The sequence below is a fragment of the Aquarana catesbeiana genome, linkage group LG01, assembly GCF_042186555.1.
Source record: "Aquarana catesbeiana isolate 2022-GZ linkage group LG01, ASM4218655v1, whole genome shotgun sequence".
NCBI classification, from domain to species: domain Eukaryota; kingdom Metazoa; phylum Chordata; class Amphibia; order Anura; family Ranidae; genus Aquarana; species Aquarana catesbeiana.
Window position 1 is genome coordinate 222881295 of NC_133324.1, and position 14611 is coordinate 222895905.

General features: G+C 45.5%; 1 protein-coding gene across 3 annotated transcripts in view; it reads left to right on the forward strand.

The window, feature by feature from the left end:
• The window catches only part of P2RX6 (purinergic receptor P2X 6), a 76732-nt gene that overhangs the window by 12011 nt on the left and 50110 nt on the right, over nt 1-14611 (forward strand). For all 3 annotated transcript variants that reach the window (XM_073625345.1, XM_073625330.1, XM_073625338.1), the window contains exons 3-5: nt 1757-1828; nt 5831-5906; nt 6901-6994. In XM_073625345.1, coding sequence (XP_073481446.1) covers nt 1757-1828; nt 5831-5906; nt 6901-6994 — 242 coding nt within the window. The remainder of the gene's footprint in view (nt 1-1756; nt 1829-5830; nt 5907-6900; nt 6995-14611) is intronic.

The window sequence follows — 14611 nt, forward strand, 5'->3', positions numbered from 1 at the left end:
AGGAGATCATACTCAAAGACTAGGTGGATATTACTGGGAAAATAAGGGGGTAGTGGAGAGGACGAAGGGAAGTGGAAAATAAGAGTGAGAAGAGAGAAATAAGAACACATAATATATCTGTTATTTAAATAGACACGGTGTATGGAAGGGACAGTTTGCACTTTATCATAAGGGAGATTATGAGAGAGGAGAAGGGAGGGAGGGGTTATAAAAGGATAGAGGGGTCACAAAAGGTTAGAGAACCACAGAGGAGAGGGAGTTGAGGTATTGGTAGTAGTTGTATGTCTTCCAAATGTTCTTTTTTCCCTTTTTAAAGGAAGTAAATACGAAGGGTGTATAATAATGTAATGAAGGTTATTTAAGTGTGAATTTATACACAACATTGTAAAGATGTTATAATAGTATGTATACGGTTCGAGGTGCCTCTTGATCAGTGGTATATGTTTTTGTAAAAATCATAAAAATAAAGGAGTAAAAAAAAAAAAAAAAAATCTTCACTCAAAATTCTTCATGGTTTTGATAGTTTCTTGGGAGCAGGGTTTTGTTGGAGAGGGATCAGGTCACACAAGCTTTTCTTTAAAAAAAATTCTGTGCCAAGTAATCAGCTTTGGAAAAAACATTAACTTTCTTCCAAAATCAACTTTTTCTACAAAGCACTTATCCGCATTAAACATAAAGCAGTTCCTGTAGTGCAGTAGAAATGCAGTGCGTACATGTAATAGGTTGCCAGAGGCTTGCTTCCTTGTAGCTGATTAATGTGACGTACTAAGAGGGATGCTGTATTCTACAATCGGTGTGCTGAATAACACAGCAAAGTTCCTTTTTTCCCCAACATGGGGTACAGGCAGGAGGTCTCAGGAATATCCCTAAACTAAGGTTGCCACCTCATCCCTTTAAACCCGAACACATAGTAATTACACAGGTTCTGTGGCTGATTAAGGTGGTAATTAAACTCACTGCCTTATCTGCATTAAATTAGCATTAGAACCTGTGTAATTCATATGTGGTCAGGTTTAAAGGGATGAGGTGGCAACCCTACCCTAAACTGTGCACTCTCCACTGAAAACTAGGGTAAACCTGTCTCTCCCTTAAAAAAGTGGGTCTCTGGCCATGCCTACTTTGCTCACACTGTAGGGCTCACCACACGACCGCAGAAGGGGATCCATGTATCCCTCTGAAGCACAAAGTGGCCGTCCAAATCCTGGGAGAACTCTGGGCTAATAGTATGTAACAGTGGTCATATGAATGCTTTGTTTATCTCTGAAACAAGAAAATTATTTAGCAATCTAAGATTATTGCTGCCTCACTCTTTTGCTGTGTTAACATGATAGAGTGGCACAGACGCTGCTCAGCACCCATAGCACCGGCCTACATGCTCACTCTGTAGAATTATTTTTCCAGCTTTGTAGTAATGATTCAGCATTATGAAGTTCCTCCTGCAATCCCCCTGCTGTTGCCAGATTATCAGGTAAAGGATTCCCTGCTAAAGTTAGTAGGGTCAAGACCTAATTTTAGAAGAGGAAACTATGCAATCAGCAAGGGAGAGTTAGGACCTTAATCTAGAAGAGGCAACTATGCAATCAAAGGAAAATGTATCAAAGGTCCTTCACCAAGATGGATTACTCCCTTAGATTTGCCTAGTGAGTATAATTTTACACACAGGGCCCACGTCACCTTCTGCTAACAATAAAATAACCAGAATGCAATAAAACTCTACAGTTTATCCAAATGTTTAAGGTTTTTTTATTTATTGCAGGGAGAAAATGTCCTGTTCGTGGTGACAAACTTTATTGCTACACTGCGACAAGTGCTAGGTTTATGTCCAGAGGTAAGACTGCACTCCCTTACTGTCTTCATTATTTGTCTTCATTACTGGACCTGTTCCTTCCAGCAGACAGAGCTCACATATCATATAACACTTGTAAAAGGACACACTGTGCAGAACAAGTTTATTATGTGAAGGTCAATTTTAATATACAGAAATACAAATATAATAAAGTGCACATTACACATTAAATAAAGTTAGTGTTTTAACTAAATTATAGCTTTAAAATAAATATGAAGTTGAATTGAACACAGGGTTGTCTAGGAGCAGTGTGTCCCTCCTAGCCTTTTAGGACCCAAACACACTAGAATGCAGTGCAGGAGAGCAGTGGCGTTACTAGGGGGGAGCGGGCCGCACCCGGGTGACACCCGCCAGAGGGGTGACACCCGGCACATCGCTGGATTGAGAGGAGCGCCGTGGCTCTCTCCTCTTCCTCCTTCCCCTGCGCACTCCGGTATCTCTGCTGTGACTACGTGGTGGACAGGGAGGGAGGAGGAGAAAGAAGGCATAGGCAGACAGCTCAGTGCTCAGACTAGCCCAGTGCCCAGCGCCCCCATGTCTTCCGGGAACCGGCACTGCAATCACCTTTTATTGTGATAGGCAGGCAGGGAGAGATGACACTGACAGTACATCCACAACAGGAGGAGGGACATCCATGTAGACAGAGCCACGCTGTTCTAAGGTCTGTAAATGTGGGGAGGGGAGAGATATACACTATATAGTCACAATGGGCAGATATACACGGGGGGGGTTACATTAGGGGAATTACTTTAGGGGGATTACACGGGGGTGTTACATTAGGGGGATTACACAGGGGGGTTACATTAGGGGGATTACACAGGGTGGGTTACATAGGGGGACTACACAGGGGGTTACATAGGGGGACTACACGGGGGGGAGTTACATAGGGGGAATACACATGGGGGTTACATTGAGGGGATTACACTGGAGGGTATTTACACAGGGGGGAATACACTGCGGGAGTTTTACACTGTGGGGATTTACGCGTGAGAGTACAATGGTGCGGGGATTTACGCGCGGGAGTACAATGGTGCGGGGATTTACGCGCGGGAGTACAATGGTGCGAGGATTTACGCGCGGGAGTACAATGGTGCGGGGATTTACGCGCGGGAGTACAATGGTGCGGGGATTTACGCGCGGGAGTACAATGGTGCGAGGATTTACGCGCGGGAGTACAATGGTGCAGGGATTTAGCTGCGGGAGTACAATGGTGCGGGGATTTAGGCGTGGGGGTACAATGGTGGGGGGATTTATACTGGGGGAATTTACACTATGGGAGATGAAGCTGGGAGGATTTACATGGGGGAGGGGGAATTACACTGTTACACTGGGAGGATTTGCACTGGGAGAATTACACTGGGAGGGATTTACACTTGGGGGATTCCACTGAGCTGCTCAGTCTAAAATGCCTGGGTCTATTTTTTGTCCCAGTCCAGGCCTGGGTGACACCATTAAGAAGGAAGTGATATCCGACTGTGATGGTGTCACCCTCATCCGTGACAGTGCATGAATTGGCATACTGGCATAAACCACAATACGCGGAGCCGCCATTTTGGCAATACCCGGAAGTGCATTCAATTAATGGATACGAGCTGGATTCTCATTATGGGGGGTCACAGTACCTTTATATAGGAGCATGGCAGCAGTGGTAGGGTACCCCAGATGAAGTCTGATTAGACGAAACGCGTCGGGAGACTCCACTGCCTGCCACAATTTTATTATAAGCGCTTTTTTATCTTGGAAAATGTAAGTGTTTTACCTTTTAACAAATTGGTTATACCAAACGTTATTATGCTATGTGGCCCCTTTCTTTCTTTATGGGCTATTTCACCGAGATCAAGTTACACGTTGGAGAGTCCCTTTTAAAGTCTTTGATGCAATCCGGACCACATCGTTTGGCTGAATTACTCTACTCTATTGCCTGTTGGTAATATAAGCCTTATTGACTCATTAAACATATGTTTGCATGAGTCCAACTTATCTGGTAAGCCTGCACTGCCTTCTACGTGGGGGATCCACGATATCTGTCCACTGTCTTACCAGCTACGCACATGGTGAACGGAATTATTGTATTCACAATTGGGGACTATATAAATTTTCTCTTTAAAACTTGTTCCATATTTAAACAGATATCTGCTAAGGTGTTCCACACTTGGTGTCATGCAAAGCTTGTGACATATACATCTATCTGTCTTCATTGTTTATGCTGTATGTAATATTGCAACTGTATATACGGTCATTATTAGTAGCGCTACACTATATATACATCTGTCCTCTTTACAAATTTCCTTTTTTGTTGTGTAAGCTGCTATCCTAACTGAGTAAGCGCAGAGTTTTTGTTTTTTATAAACCCCAACATTTACAGGGGCCGGTTTGGGGTGCGCATTGTGATCGTGCACTGCCATCCCGGAACTAGCCTGCCCAGCGCCCTACAGAGCACTGTGGCAGGCTTGACAGAAGGGAGCCCAATGCACTAGCCTACCCAGTGTCTACTGCTCTGTCCTGCTCCTTCTGTCACTCAGCAGTGGCAGGACAGAGCATTGCTAATGCGCTAGCCTGCTCAGTGCCCCAGCTTGCTCAGTGATCGGGGGGGGGGACACACCATATTTTACTGCACCAGGTGACACCAACCCTAACCCAATAGTACTGCCCTTGCAATCTGCTGCAGGGGTCAGTTCAAAGTTAATGACACCCCAAATGCAGGTCACAAATGCAGTGCATTTGCCTGCACTGGATCGCATGGTACAAAAGTTGCCGTGCGTTTCAAAAAGTAGTGAATGCACTACTTTTGGTTTGGAGCAAGTTCAGCCCATTTCAGCACTACTTTTGGTTTGGTACAATTTCAGCCCATTCAAAATGAAAGGGGCTGAAATCGCACAGCACAGAACTTCATGTGAATGGCAAATGAACCGCACATCATTCTTAATGTGAATGGGCCCTTAGTGTACCCAAGGGAGACAGGTGCAGCATACAGCCCTGCTTCAGACAGCCTATCAAAGCCTATGGCAGGTTTCGGCTGGACAGGGCTGAACGCTGTACTGAGTGGTACCCATGTTTGGGGCCCTGTGTGTTTAGGGATGAAGGTCCGGAATACAGAAGACCACTTGGTGCAGAGTTCAGCCCTATCCAGATATTTTGTCAGGCTGTCTGCAGAGGGCGGGACGCTTCACTTGCCCCTCCCGGATGCCAGAATGAACAAACTGCTCCAAGAGGGCCCTACGTACAAGGAGCCTAGCACTTTTTTTTTCTTTTCTGATAAAAGCCAAACTTTGTGTGTATGTTGTATCATTTATGCACTAGCTTAGTATCTGTAAACACTGTGGTACAGCTCCCTACCTATAGCTGTTTAGCTGTATTGGTGCTTGGGTGCTTCCACAAACTTAAGAGAGAAGTAAAGCTCACAGAATACACCTCCATTCCTGGAATAAGACTGTTGGATCCCTTGTTACCCTTTGACATTTTATATTTCATAAATATAGCCAGTGGCAGGCAGATTTTAAACAAGCTGATGGAAACGGAGGTCAACAACAAAGGTTCTGAGAAACAGAAAACCAGTGAAACCCACAAGCTAACAAATTCTATGATGGAGAACTACAGTGTGGAGTGAGCTCTCCTTAAATAGCCAGGTCAGTGCTCATTCCCATTTCCCAAAGTGCTCAGTGCAACAACAGGTGGAGGGTGACCAGCAGTAGGAGCTGAAAGGGAAGCCACAGCAGGGAAAACAGGCAGATGCATCAGTGCATTCATTACCTGTGGGAAACCCAGATGTCCAAATTCCAATGGAGTTGTGGTTGACTGCCTGGCTAGATCCCCCACTGCGGCTAAGGTTTTAGGAAAGTAGAACAGTCATATCCCTTATACAGACTTTTGTATATTTGTTGTACTCACTGTAAAATTTTGTTACTAGCATGGGCAACTGTAGATGATGAGCCTTAACAATTAAGTAAATTACAAACTGGAATGCACACATGTTTTTTCTTACAGAGCCCATTGATTGTAGATGGTAGATGTGGTGAAGACTTGGACTGTACGCCAGGAGAACATGTGGTAAATGGAAATGGTAATAGTTTGATATAAATAAACCAGGCAACCACAAATATAGCCATGGTCTATGTAAGTCTTCATTTATGGAGTTGTAAGGCAGCCTTCTTCTGGGGAACCCACATCTGGGTTTTCTCTTCAATATAACATATACAGCAGGTATCAGCTTTTAATAGCACTCCACTTAGCTGAAGCAACTGTTATTATCCTTATTTTGTCCCCTTTTGTAATTCCATCCTAACCAGGCAAGAAGCTCGTTGAAGGACCATTATTGCAAATTTTCCTGATAAATGTATGCGGTTAATACATGTAATGATAATATTCAGTATGTTTTTTTTTTTCATATACCTTTTCACAAAGTTTTAAAGAGGCACCGGTGCCCATCATAGGTTGGCATAGTGAGTTTAGTGTAAAGGCATAAGAAAGATTTTCACGTTTAGGTTTGCTTTTAGCAATGTGTTCATAAATGCACAAAACATCCTCTTTTTGTAAGCAGGATGGAAAATCATTGCACAGATGGGGATTTATTCTTAGTTCTCTATGGCAAAGGAAACAGTTGTGTAGAGATTTTCCAACATAATGTGAAATTAATCTTTGTGCTGTAGAAGTACGAATTACATTTTTGTAAGCATATGTTTTTACACAATTGGAAATCCAATAATCACCTTATTATCATTAGCATTAGCAATGTATGTTTCACTTGCTATTATAGGGCCCTGGTTGGCCTCTTTGATACCCTGTTGTATACCTGAAGACTTTAGAAGCACTTGTGGACCTATGATCAACTTGGATCTCTTTTCAACTCTCATGTGTTACAGTTGGGTGGCTTACAAAAAAAATGTGACTTTTGAGCATTCCATATGTTATCATTCAAATTTTGCTTAAATCGTAGAAAAGATATGTAGCATCTGTTATACTAAACATGGCCACTGTACAAGAAATTATGATGCTGAAAAATGTTAGCAGCTGGCTTTCAAGATTCTTTTTAAACCTAGGGAAATCTTGTCTGACAGGTGTGAAAACAGGACGATGTATATCACTGAACAGTACTCATTCCACCTGTGAGATATATTCCTGGTGTCCTGTTGAGAATGAATCATTGATAAGGTAATGTAGTTGTATCATGATCCCCTGTGGTTCTGCACATCACACAGACCATCTGTGATTAAATGGTCAGCTCACCCAAAAGAAGATATACTGGGGGGAGACAGATACACGAAACTCTCTGCGCCAACAGTGAGGTTGGATTGTCCATAATGGACATTCCTATCCAGGCGCACTCCCTCCCCGGCCATTATGCCCATCACACTGAAAGGCTTATGGCTGAGGAGTTTTGTTCTAGAGGTGGGTAGAGCCTGATGGGAAACTGAGAGATTAGTTCCCTTTATTTTTGATTAACAGCACATGTAATGGGCGTATCTGTACCTGTTATTCAGTCCAAAAGTGGTTTTCATATCCTCCCGCTGCCATGCACTGTCAATCACAGGCAAGGCTGACCTGATGGGTAACCAGATTTAGATATCTCTATCAGGCTTCGCCCACCCAATAGCCACAGCAGCTGTGAATTTGAGTTATCAAGTAGGCAAATCCTCATGGGGAACTCTGAGAGACTAGTTCCCCAACAGGTCCACCGAATTCCAAAGCCACCATTGGACTGAATAGGTGCTATTGAATCTGCCCACTGCCATTCGCTGTCAATCACAGACAAAGTGGATCCAATAAAGAACTAGTCTCTCAAAGTTTCCCATTAGGCTCCGCTCACTCAGTTCAGTGTGGCTGCATCATTGGTTGCTAGGATGTGGGCCGCCTTTGTTCTAGCAACCAATGAATTAAATATAAAATACATTTACATATACAGTATTAATAAACTAATGGACACATAACACTCCCCTTCCCCTGTACACCAACTTTGAGTTTGTCTTAATAACCCCCAGTTTGCTTATCTAGCAGTAAGGCTACTTTCACACTGAGGCGTTGGCGGGTGTCTGCGGTAAGCGCCGCCATTTTTTCGAATAGCGCCGTCGTTTTTGCGGCCCTTTTCGGCCGCTAGTGGGGTGCTTTTAACCCCCGCTAATGGCCGAAAAAGGGTTAAAAGTGTCCGCCAAGCGCCGCTGCAGTGGCGCTTTGCTGGGGCTTCGGAGAGGCTCTTTACAGGCGCTATGCAGGCACTATTTTTAGCGCTATAGCGCCTGTAAAGCACTTCAGTGTGAAAGCAGCCTAATTCTTTTAGAATCTGTCACTGACAAAATGAGAGATTTGAAAAGTGCTGAACTGTAACTGTACCGAAACTTGCGCAAGGCTTTTATGAATTTAGTGCAAGTCATATTAAAGTGGCCACAAGGCCCAAAAAAGTGACATTACTGCTTTATTGCATTAACCCTGATCATCTCCAGCTTTTAAATTTTTTCCTTAAATTGCTCATCCCCCCTTTTCTATTAAAAAATAAATAAAAAACCTGCAAAGCAATTCTCACTCCCACTCCGCCCATGCTGCCCTTCGCATCCTTCTCTGTCCTCATCCTTCTGCCCTATAGTTTGCAGGTTCCCTTACTATTTCATTGATGTCCAGAGTCATTTGGCCTACTTTCTGTTATCCCGAGCTATCATGAACACACCCTTCTGGGAGCTTCATTATCTAAGCCATAGGAGAGTTATTAGAGTATGGTACTTGGGTGCAGTCATCATCCCTAAGATATATAGCACAAAGAATAACCTCTAAACCCCCAAAGGGGGGAAGGGGGTCAAACTATTATAGGCTACCTTGATTATACAAAACACATATGTGATAAAAGATACACATTTTTGTTTATACAAAAATTGCACATGCTGCAGGGGACAGTACTAGACTGAAAGTGAGTAATACGGTTTAAGGAAGAAAAACTTACAACTTGGAACAGATTTTACATTTTTTCCTACTGCTGGTTTGTTTATTTTTTTTAAACTGGAGTTCTGAATTAAAATTTCCATGCCCACCTGTAAATTGCCTTTATGCTTTCAATGAGGATTAATGCTTACTAAAGTATGCACCTGTTGGATCACTGGGTAAACATTTACAAATAGGATTTCCTCATTCACTGACGTAAATGCGTTTATGTACTTATTACTTATCATCCTATTTTATTAATGTATCTTCATTAGTGCAGAAGTTAAACAAGAATAATAGTTCAATTGTTAAGCAGGATATTGTTTTGAATCAAGCATTCATTGAGAAACACTAAACTTTAAAGCGGTGTTAAACCCAAAACCAAAAAATGTAATATATTGCAGCTCACCAATCATTAGAAGTGGTGGCTGCATTCATTTTCTTTTTTTTTTTTTTAGGCTTTTTTACCCCCTCTGCTTTCACCTGGTGACCTGACCAGTAACACACCTTCTGTAATAGAGTGCCTACACTCTGGATGAAAGAGCACAGGGTACAATTTTGAACAGTAACATTGTCAGCCTGGTGGGAGGATAGTGTTAGATGCACTAGCAGATTCAGATACACTAACAAATTGAAAGCAAACTAAAACTGACACTCTATAACAGGCATGTCCAAAGTCCGGCCCGCGGTCCGGTTTTGAACGACCTGCCTGGTTATCTAAACCAGCCTTTCTCAGCCAGTGTGCCGCAAGATCAGGGCTGTCAGATGAGCCCGATCCCCTGCCGAACTGTACATCGGCACTGTGAGAAGCTCCGTCAGCCTCAAAAGTGAAAGAAAAGTGCAGGGGAGTGTGCTGTGCTCTCTGCTTCCCCCTACAGTGCAGTACCCGCTGAATGAGGAAGCTGGAAAGGTACAGTACTGTGCTAGAAGCTAGATTAGTTTTAAAAGGGCTTTATTCATGTGTCTGTGCATGTGTGTCTGTCTGTATGTGTGTGTGTGTGCATGTGTGTCTGTCTGTATGTGTGTGCATGTGTGTCTGTCTGTATGTGTGTGTGTGTATGTGTGTCTGTCTGTATGTGTGTGTGTGTGTGCATGTGTGTCTGTCTGTATGTGTGTGTGTGTGCATGTGTGTCTGTCTGTATGTGTGTGTGTGTATGTGTGTCTGTCTGTATGTGTGTGTGTGTATGTGTGTCTGTCTGTATGTGTGTGTGTGTGCATGTGTGTCTGTCTGTATGTGTGTGTGTGTATGTGTGTCTGTCTGTATGTGTGTGTGTGTGCATGTGTGTCTGTCTGTATGTGTGTGTGTGTGCATGTGTCTGTATGTGTGTGCATGTGTCTGTATGTATGTATGTGTGTGTGTGTGTATGTGCATGTGTCTGTATGTATGTGTGTGCGTGTGTGTGTCTGTATGTGTGTGCGTGTGTCTGTATGTATGTGTGTGTGTGTGTCTGTATGTGTGTGCTTGTGTCTGTATGCGCATGTGTCTGTATGTATGTGTGTGTGCATGTGTCTGTATGTATGTGTGTGCGTGTGTCTGTATGTGTGTGCGTGTGTCTGTATGCGCATGTGTCTGTATGTATGTGTGTGTGCATGTGTCTGTATGCGTGTGCATGTGTCTGTATGTATGTGTGTGTGTGCATGTGTCTGTATGTGTGTGTGTGTGCATGTGTCTGTATGTATGTGTGTGTGCATGTGTCTGTATGTGTGTGTGTGTGCATGTGTCTGTATGTATGTGTGTGTGCATGTGTCTGTATGTATGTGTGTGTGCATGTGTCTGTATGTATGTCTGTATGTGTGTGTGCATGTGTCTGTATGTGTGTGTGTGTGTGCATGTGTCTGTATGTATGTCTGTATGTGTGTGTGCATGCCTCTGTATGTGTGTGCATGTCTCTGTATGTGTGTGTGTGTGTGTGCATGTGTCTGTATGTATGTCTGTATGTATGTGTGTATGCATGTGTCTGTATGTATGTGTGTATGCATGTGTCTGTATGTATGTCTGTATGTGTGTGTGTGTGTGTGTGTGTGCATGTGTCTGCATATATGTATGTGTGTGTGCATGTGTCTGTATGTGTTGTGTGTGCATGTGTCTGTATGTGTGTGTGCATGTGTCTGTGTGTGTGTGCATGTGTCTGTGTGTGTGTGTGCACGTGTCTGTATGTGTGTGTGCATGTGTCTGTCTGTATGTGTGTGTGTATGCATGTGTCTGTATTTGTGTGCATGTGTCTGTGTGTGCATGTGTCTGTATGTATGTGTGTGCATTTGTCTGTGGGTGTGTGTATGTGTCTGCATGTGTGTGCATGTGTCTGTGTGTATGTATGCGTGTATGTTACTTTTAATCTGCCCCCCCCATTTCCTGTACCATCAGAACTGCTTTTGTAGGGCTTGTTTGTGATAGCAGCCAGGACTGCTGCTCCTCTGAAAAGCAATCCATGCACAGATCGCTTTTCAGAGGCATTTGACAGGCGGTAAAGAGGCATTATGTTGCCTCCTCACCACCTGTTTTAAGCCCGTAAATGCAGCATCACTATACTGCAACCATGCAATGCACACAGTTGCGGGATAGTTGCAGTGCAGCCCCATTCAGTCTGGGTATACCTCCAGCTGCAGCCACAGCATGTGTAGTGTACACCCCCAGCTGCTCCCTCTGCAGCTAAAGGGGGAGAAGTTGGGGGTGGTAAAAACAGCTTAATCATGTGGTTTTACTGCCCCTCCAACCTGACATGTGAACAAGCCCTTGGTTCACATCTGTGTGGCTGCGTGCTACATGTAAGGCAGCCCATTCATTTCAATGGGCTTCCCTACCCGCAAAAATGCAGGGAAAGAAGTCCCCGACCTTTTTTTTTTTTTTTGAATTGCACTGAGAATTAATGGTACCCCTAAAGAGCAGAGCATTCGTTTGTGTGTCGGGAACGAGCGCGACAAAGGCAAGAGAATTCTTGTTGGGCAGTGTATTAGTGCTCGAACGAATACACTTAGACCGAATTTTAATGGTTCAAAGAATGTCAGGCAAAATGGTCGGCCCTCACACATATTCACTTCATCAAATCTGGCCCTCTTTGAAAAAAGTTCGGACACCCCTGCTCTATAAGAAGCTACAGCAAACAGTTTTTTTTTCCTTTTGTGATACAGAGCTTACATAAATAAATACAATGTGATCATTGCAATCACCCCTCAGCGATACATGGTTTGCCTCATCCCTGTAAATGATACATTCTACTGGAGAGTTTGTTCTTTTTGGAAAATAAAAACAGACTTACTGGCTGGACCACCAGGTGAAAATAGAAGAAAGAAAGCCTAAAAAACAAAACAAATGCAGCCATCACATCTAAGAATTGGTAAGCTGCAATAAAATAAATATATAATAAATGTTTGCTTTTTGGTTTAATATTGCTTTAAATAACTAAACCCAACTACAACTAGAACCTTCTTCTTTTCTTTTTCTTTTGGAAAAAGTGGGAAGGGCAAAACCTCTATGAAGATTTAAATGCTGCCTATTTGGTCTGACATCCTTAACTGGTCAGGAAGTGAGGGTTAAGCCTCGTACACATGATCGGATTTTCGGCAGGGAATTGTGTGACAGACTGTTGGCCTAAAATCTGACCGTTAGTACACTCCATCAGACAATTGTTGTCCAACTTTCCGCCAACAAATGTTGGATGGCAGCAGTGCCGATCCTGACCTCCCTGGGGCCCTAAGCAAAATTCTGCTAAGGGGCCCTCTACCTGATCCGTGATGCCGTGAGCTATGTAAACCATTTGCCATTGCCACACAGTCACACCTGACACTTCAGTGCTCCCAATACAATTCTCCCTCCCTAGAGAGCCTCCCTATACATCAGGGTCCCCAGAGAGCCTCCCCTTACATCAGGGTCCCCAGAGAGCCCCTCCTTACATCAGGGTCCACAGAGAGCCCCCATTAAATCAATCTCCTCAGAGTGTCTCCCCCTACATCAGGGTCCTCAGAGAGCCTCCCCCTACATTAGGGTCCCCAGAGAGCCTCCCCTTACATCAGGGTCCCCAGAGAGCCTCCCCTTACATCAGGGTCCCCAGAGAGCCTTCCCTTACATCAAGGTCCCCAAATAGCCCCCCTTACATCAGTGTCCTCAGAGAGCCCCTCCTTACATCAGGGTCCCCAGAGAGCCTCCCTACTTACATCAGGGTAACCAGAGAGTCTTCCCCTACATCAGGGTCCCCAGAGAGCCTCCCCCTACATTAGGGTCCCCAGAGAGCCTCCCCTTACATCAGGGTCCCCAGAGAGCCCCCCTTACATCAGTGTCCTCAGAGAGTCCCTCCTTACATCAGGGTCCCCAGAGAGCCTCCCTACTTACATCAGGGTCCCCAGAGAGTCTACCCCTACATCAGGGTCCCCAGAGAGCCTCCCCCTACATTAGGGTCCCCAGAGAGCCCCCCCTTACATCAGGGTCCCCAGAGAGCCTCCCCTTACATCAGGGTCCCCAGAGAGCATACCTTACATCAGTGTCCCCAGAGAGCCTCCCTGCTTACATCAGGGTCCCCAGAGAGTTTCCCCCTACATCAGGGTCCCCAGAGAGCCTCCCCTTACATCAGGGTCCCCAGAGAGCCTCCACTTACACCAGGGTCCCCAGAGAGCCTCCACTTATACCAGGGTCCCCAGAGAGCCCCCCTCCTTACACCAGGGTCCCAATAGAGCTCCCCTTACACCAGGGTCTCCAGAGAGCCCCTCCTTACATCAGGGTCCCCAGAGAGCTTCCCTACTTACATCTGGGTCCCCAGGCAGTGTCCCCCTACATCAGGGTCCCCAGAGAGCCTCCCCTTACATCAGGGTCCCCAGAGAGCCTCCCCTTACACCAATGTCCCCAGAGAGCCCCCCCTTACACCAGGGTCCCCAGAGAGCCCCCCCTTACACCAGGGTCCCCAGAGAGCCCCCCTTACACCAGGGTCCCCAGAGAGCCTCCCCTTACACCAGGATCCCCAGAGAGCTGCCCCTTACATTAGTGTCCCCAGAGAGCCCCTCCTTACACAGGGTCCCCAGAGAGCCCCCCCTTACACCAGGGTCCCCAGAGAGCCCCCCTTACACCAGGGTCCCCAGAGGGCCCCGTCCTTACACTAGTGTCCCCAGAGAGCTCCCCTCTTACATTAGTGTCCCCAGAGGCCCCCCTCTTACATCAGTGTCCACAGAGGGCCCCTTCCTTACATTAGTGTCCCCAGAAAGCCTCCCCTCTTACATCAGGGTCCCCAAACAGCTGACTCCCCCCTTGCAGAGGTTCCCCTGTACCTGGCTGGTGGAGGTGGGAGGCGGCGATCGGCAGCTCTATGGTGTCCACAGACAGGGGGATCTCCCTGGGGCTAGTAGTTCTATCTCTGAATGTATACAGCGGAGAGGGGAGGGGCCTCTGACCTGGGCATCAGCAACAGTGTTCAAGCAGAGTGAAAGTGAAACTGATACCTGCCCGGGTCAGAGGCCCCTCCCTTCTCCTCTCCACTGTATACACTGACACTCAAGAGAGTACTACAAGCCCCAGGGAGATCCCACCGCCCACACAGGCACCATAGAGCTGCCGATCGCCTCCTCCCACCTCCTCCCACCTCTCCCCACTGCACTAAACGGCCAGCCAGGGGTGCAGGGGGGGGATGCTGGGTCTTGGGGGCCCCACGCAGCTTGCAGGCCCTACGCAGGCTTACCTATAGGTACAACTTCCGCATGGGGGTATACAACCACTTTAACTCTCATCCTCTCAAGCCGGATGTCAGGCTTTTAGTTTTCCCAACTTTTATAACTGGAAAGAAGCTATGTAAAGCATCCCTTAAGGATATAGCGGTGCAGAACATATTGGGCTTTCATAACCCAGCAGCGGATGCTCACTTTATGACTGCCTGTGTATAA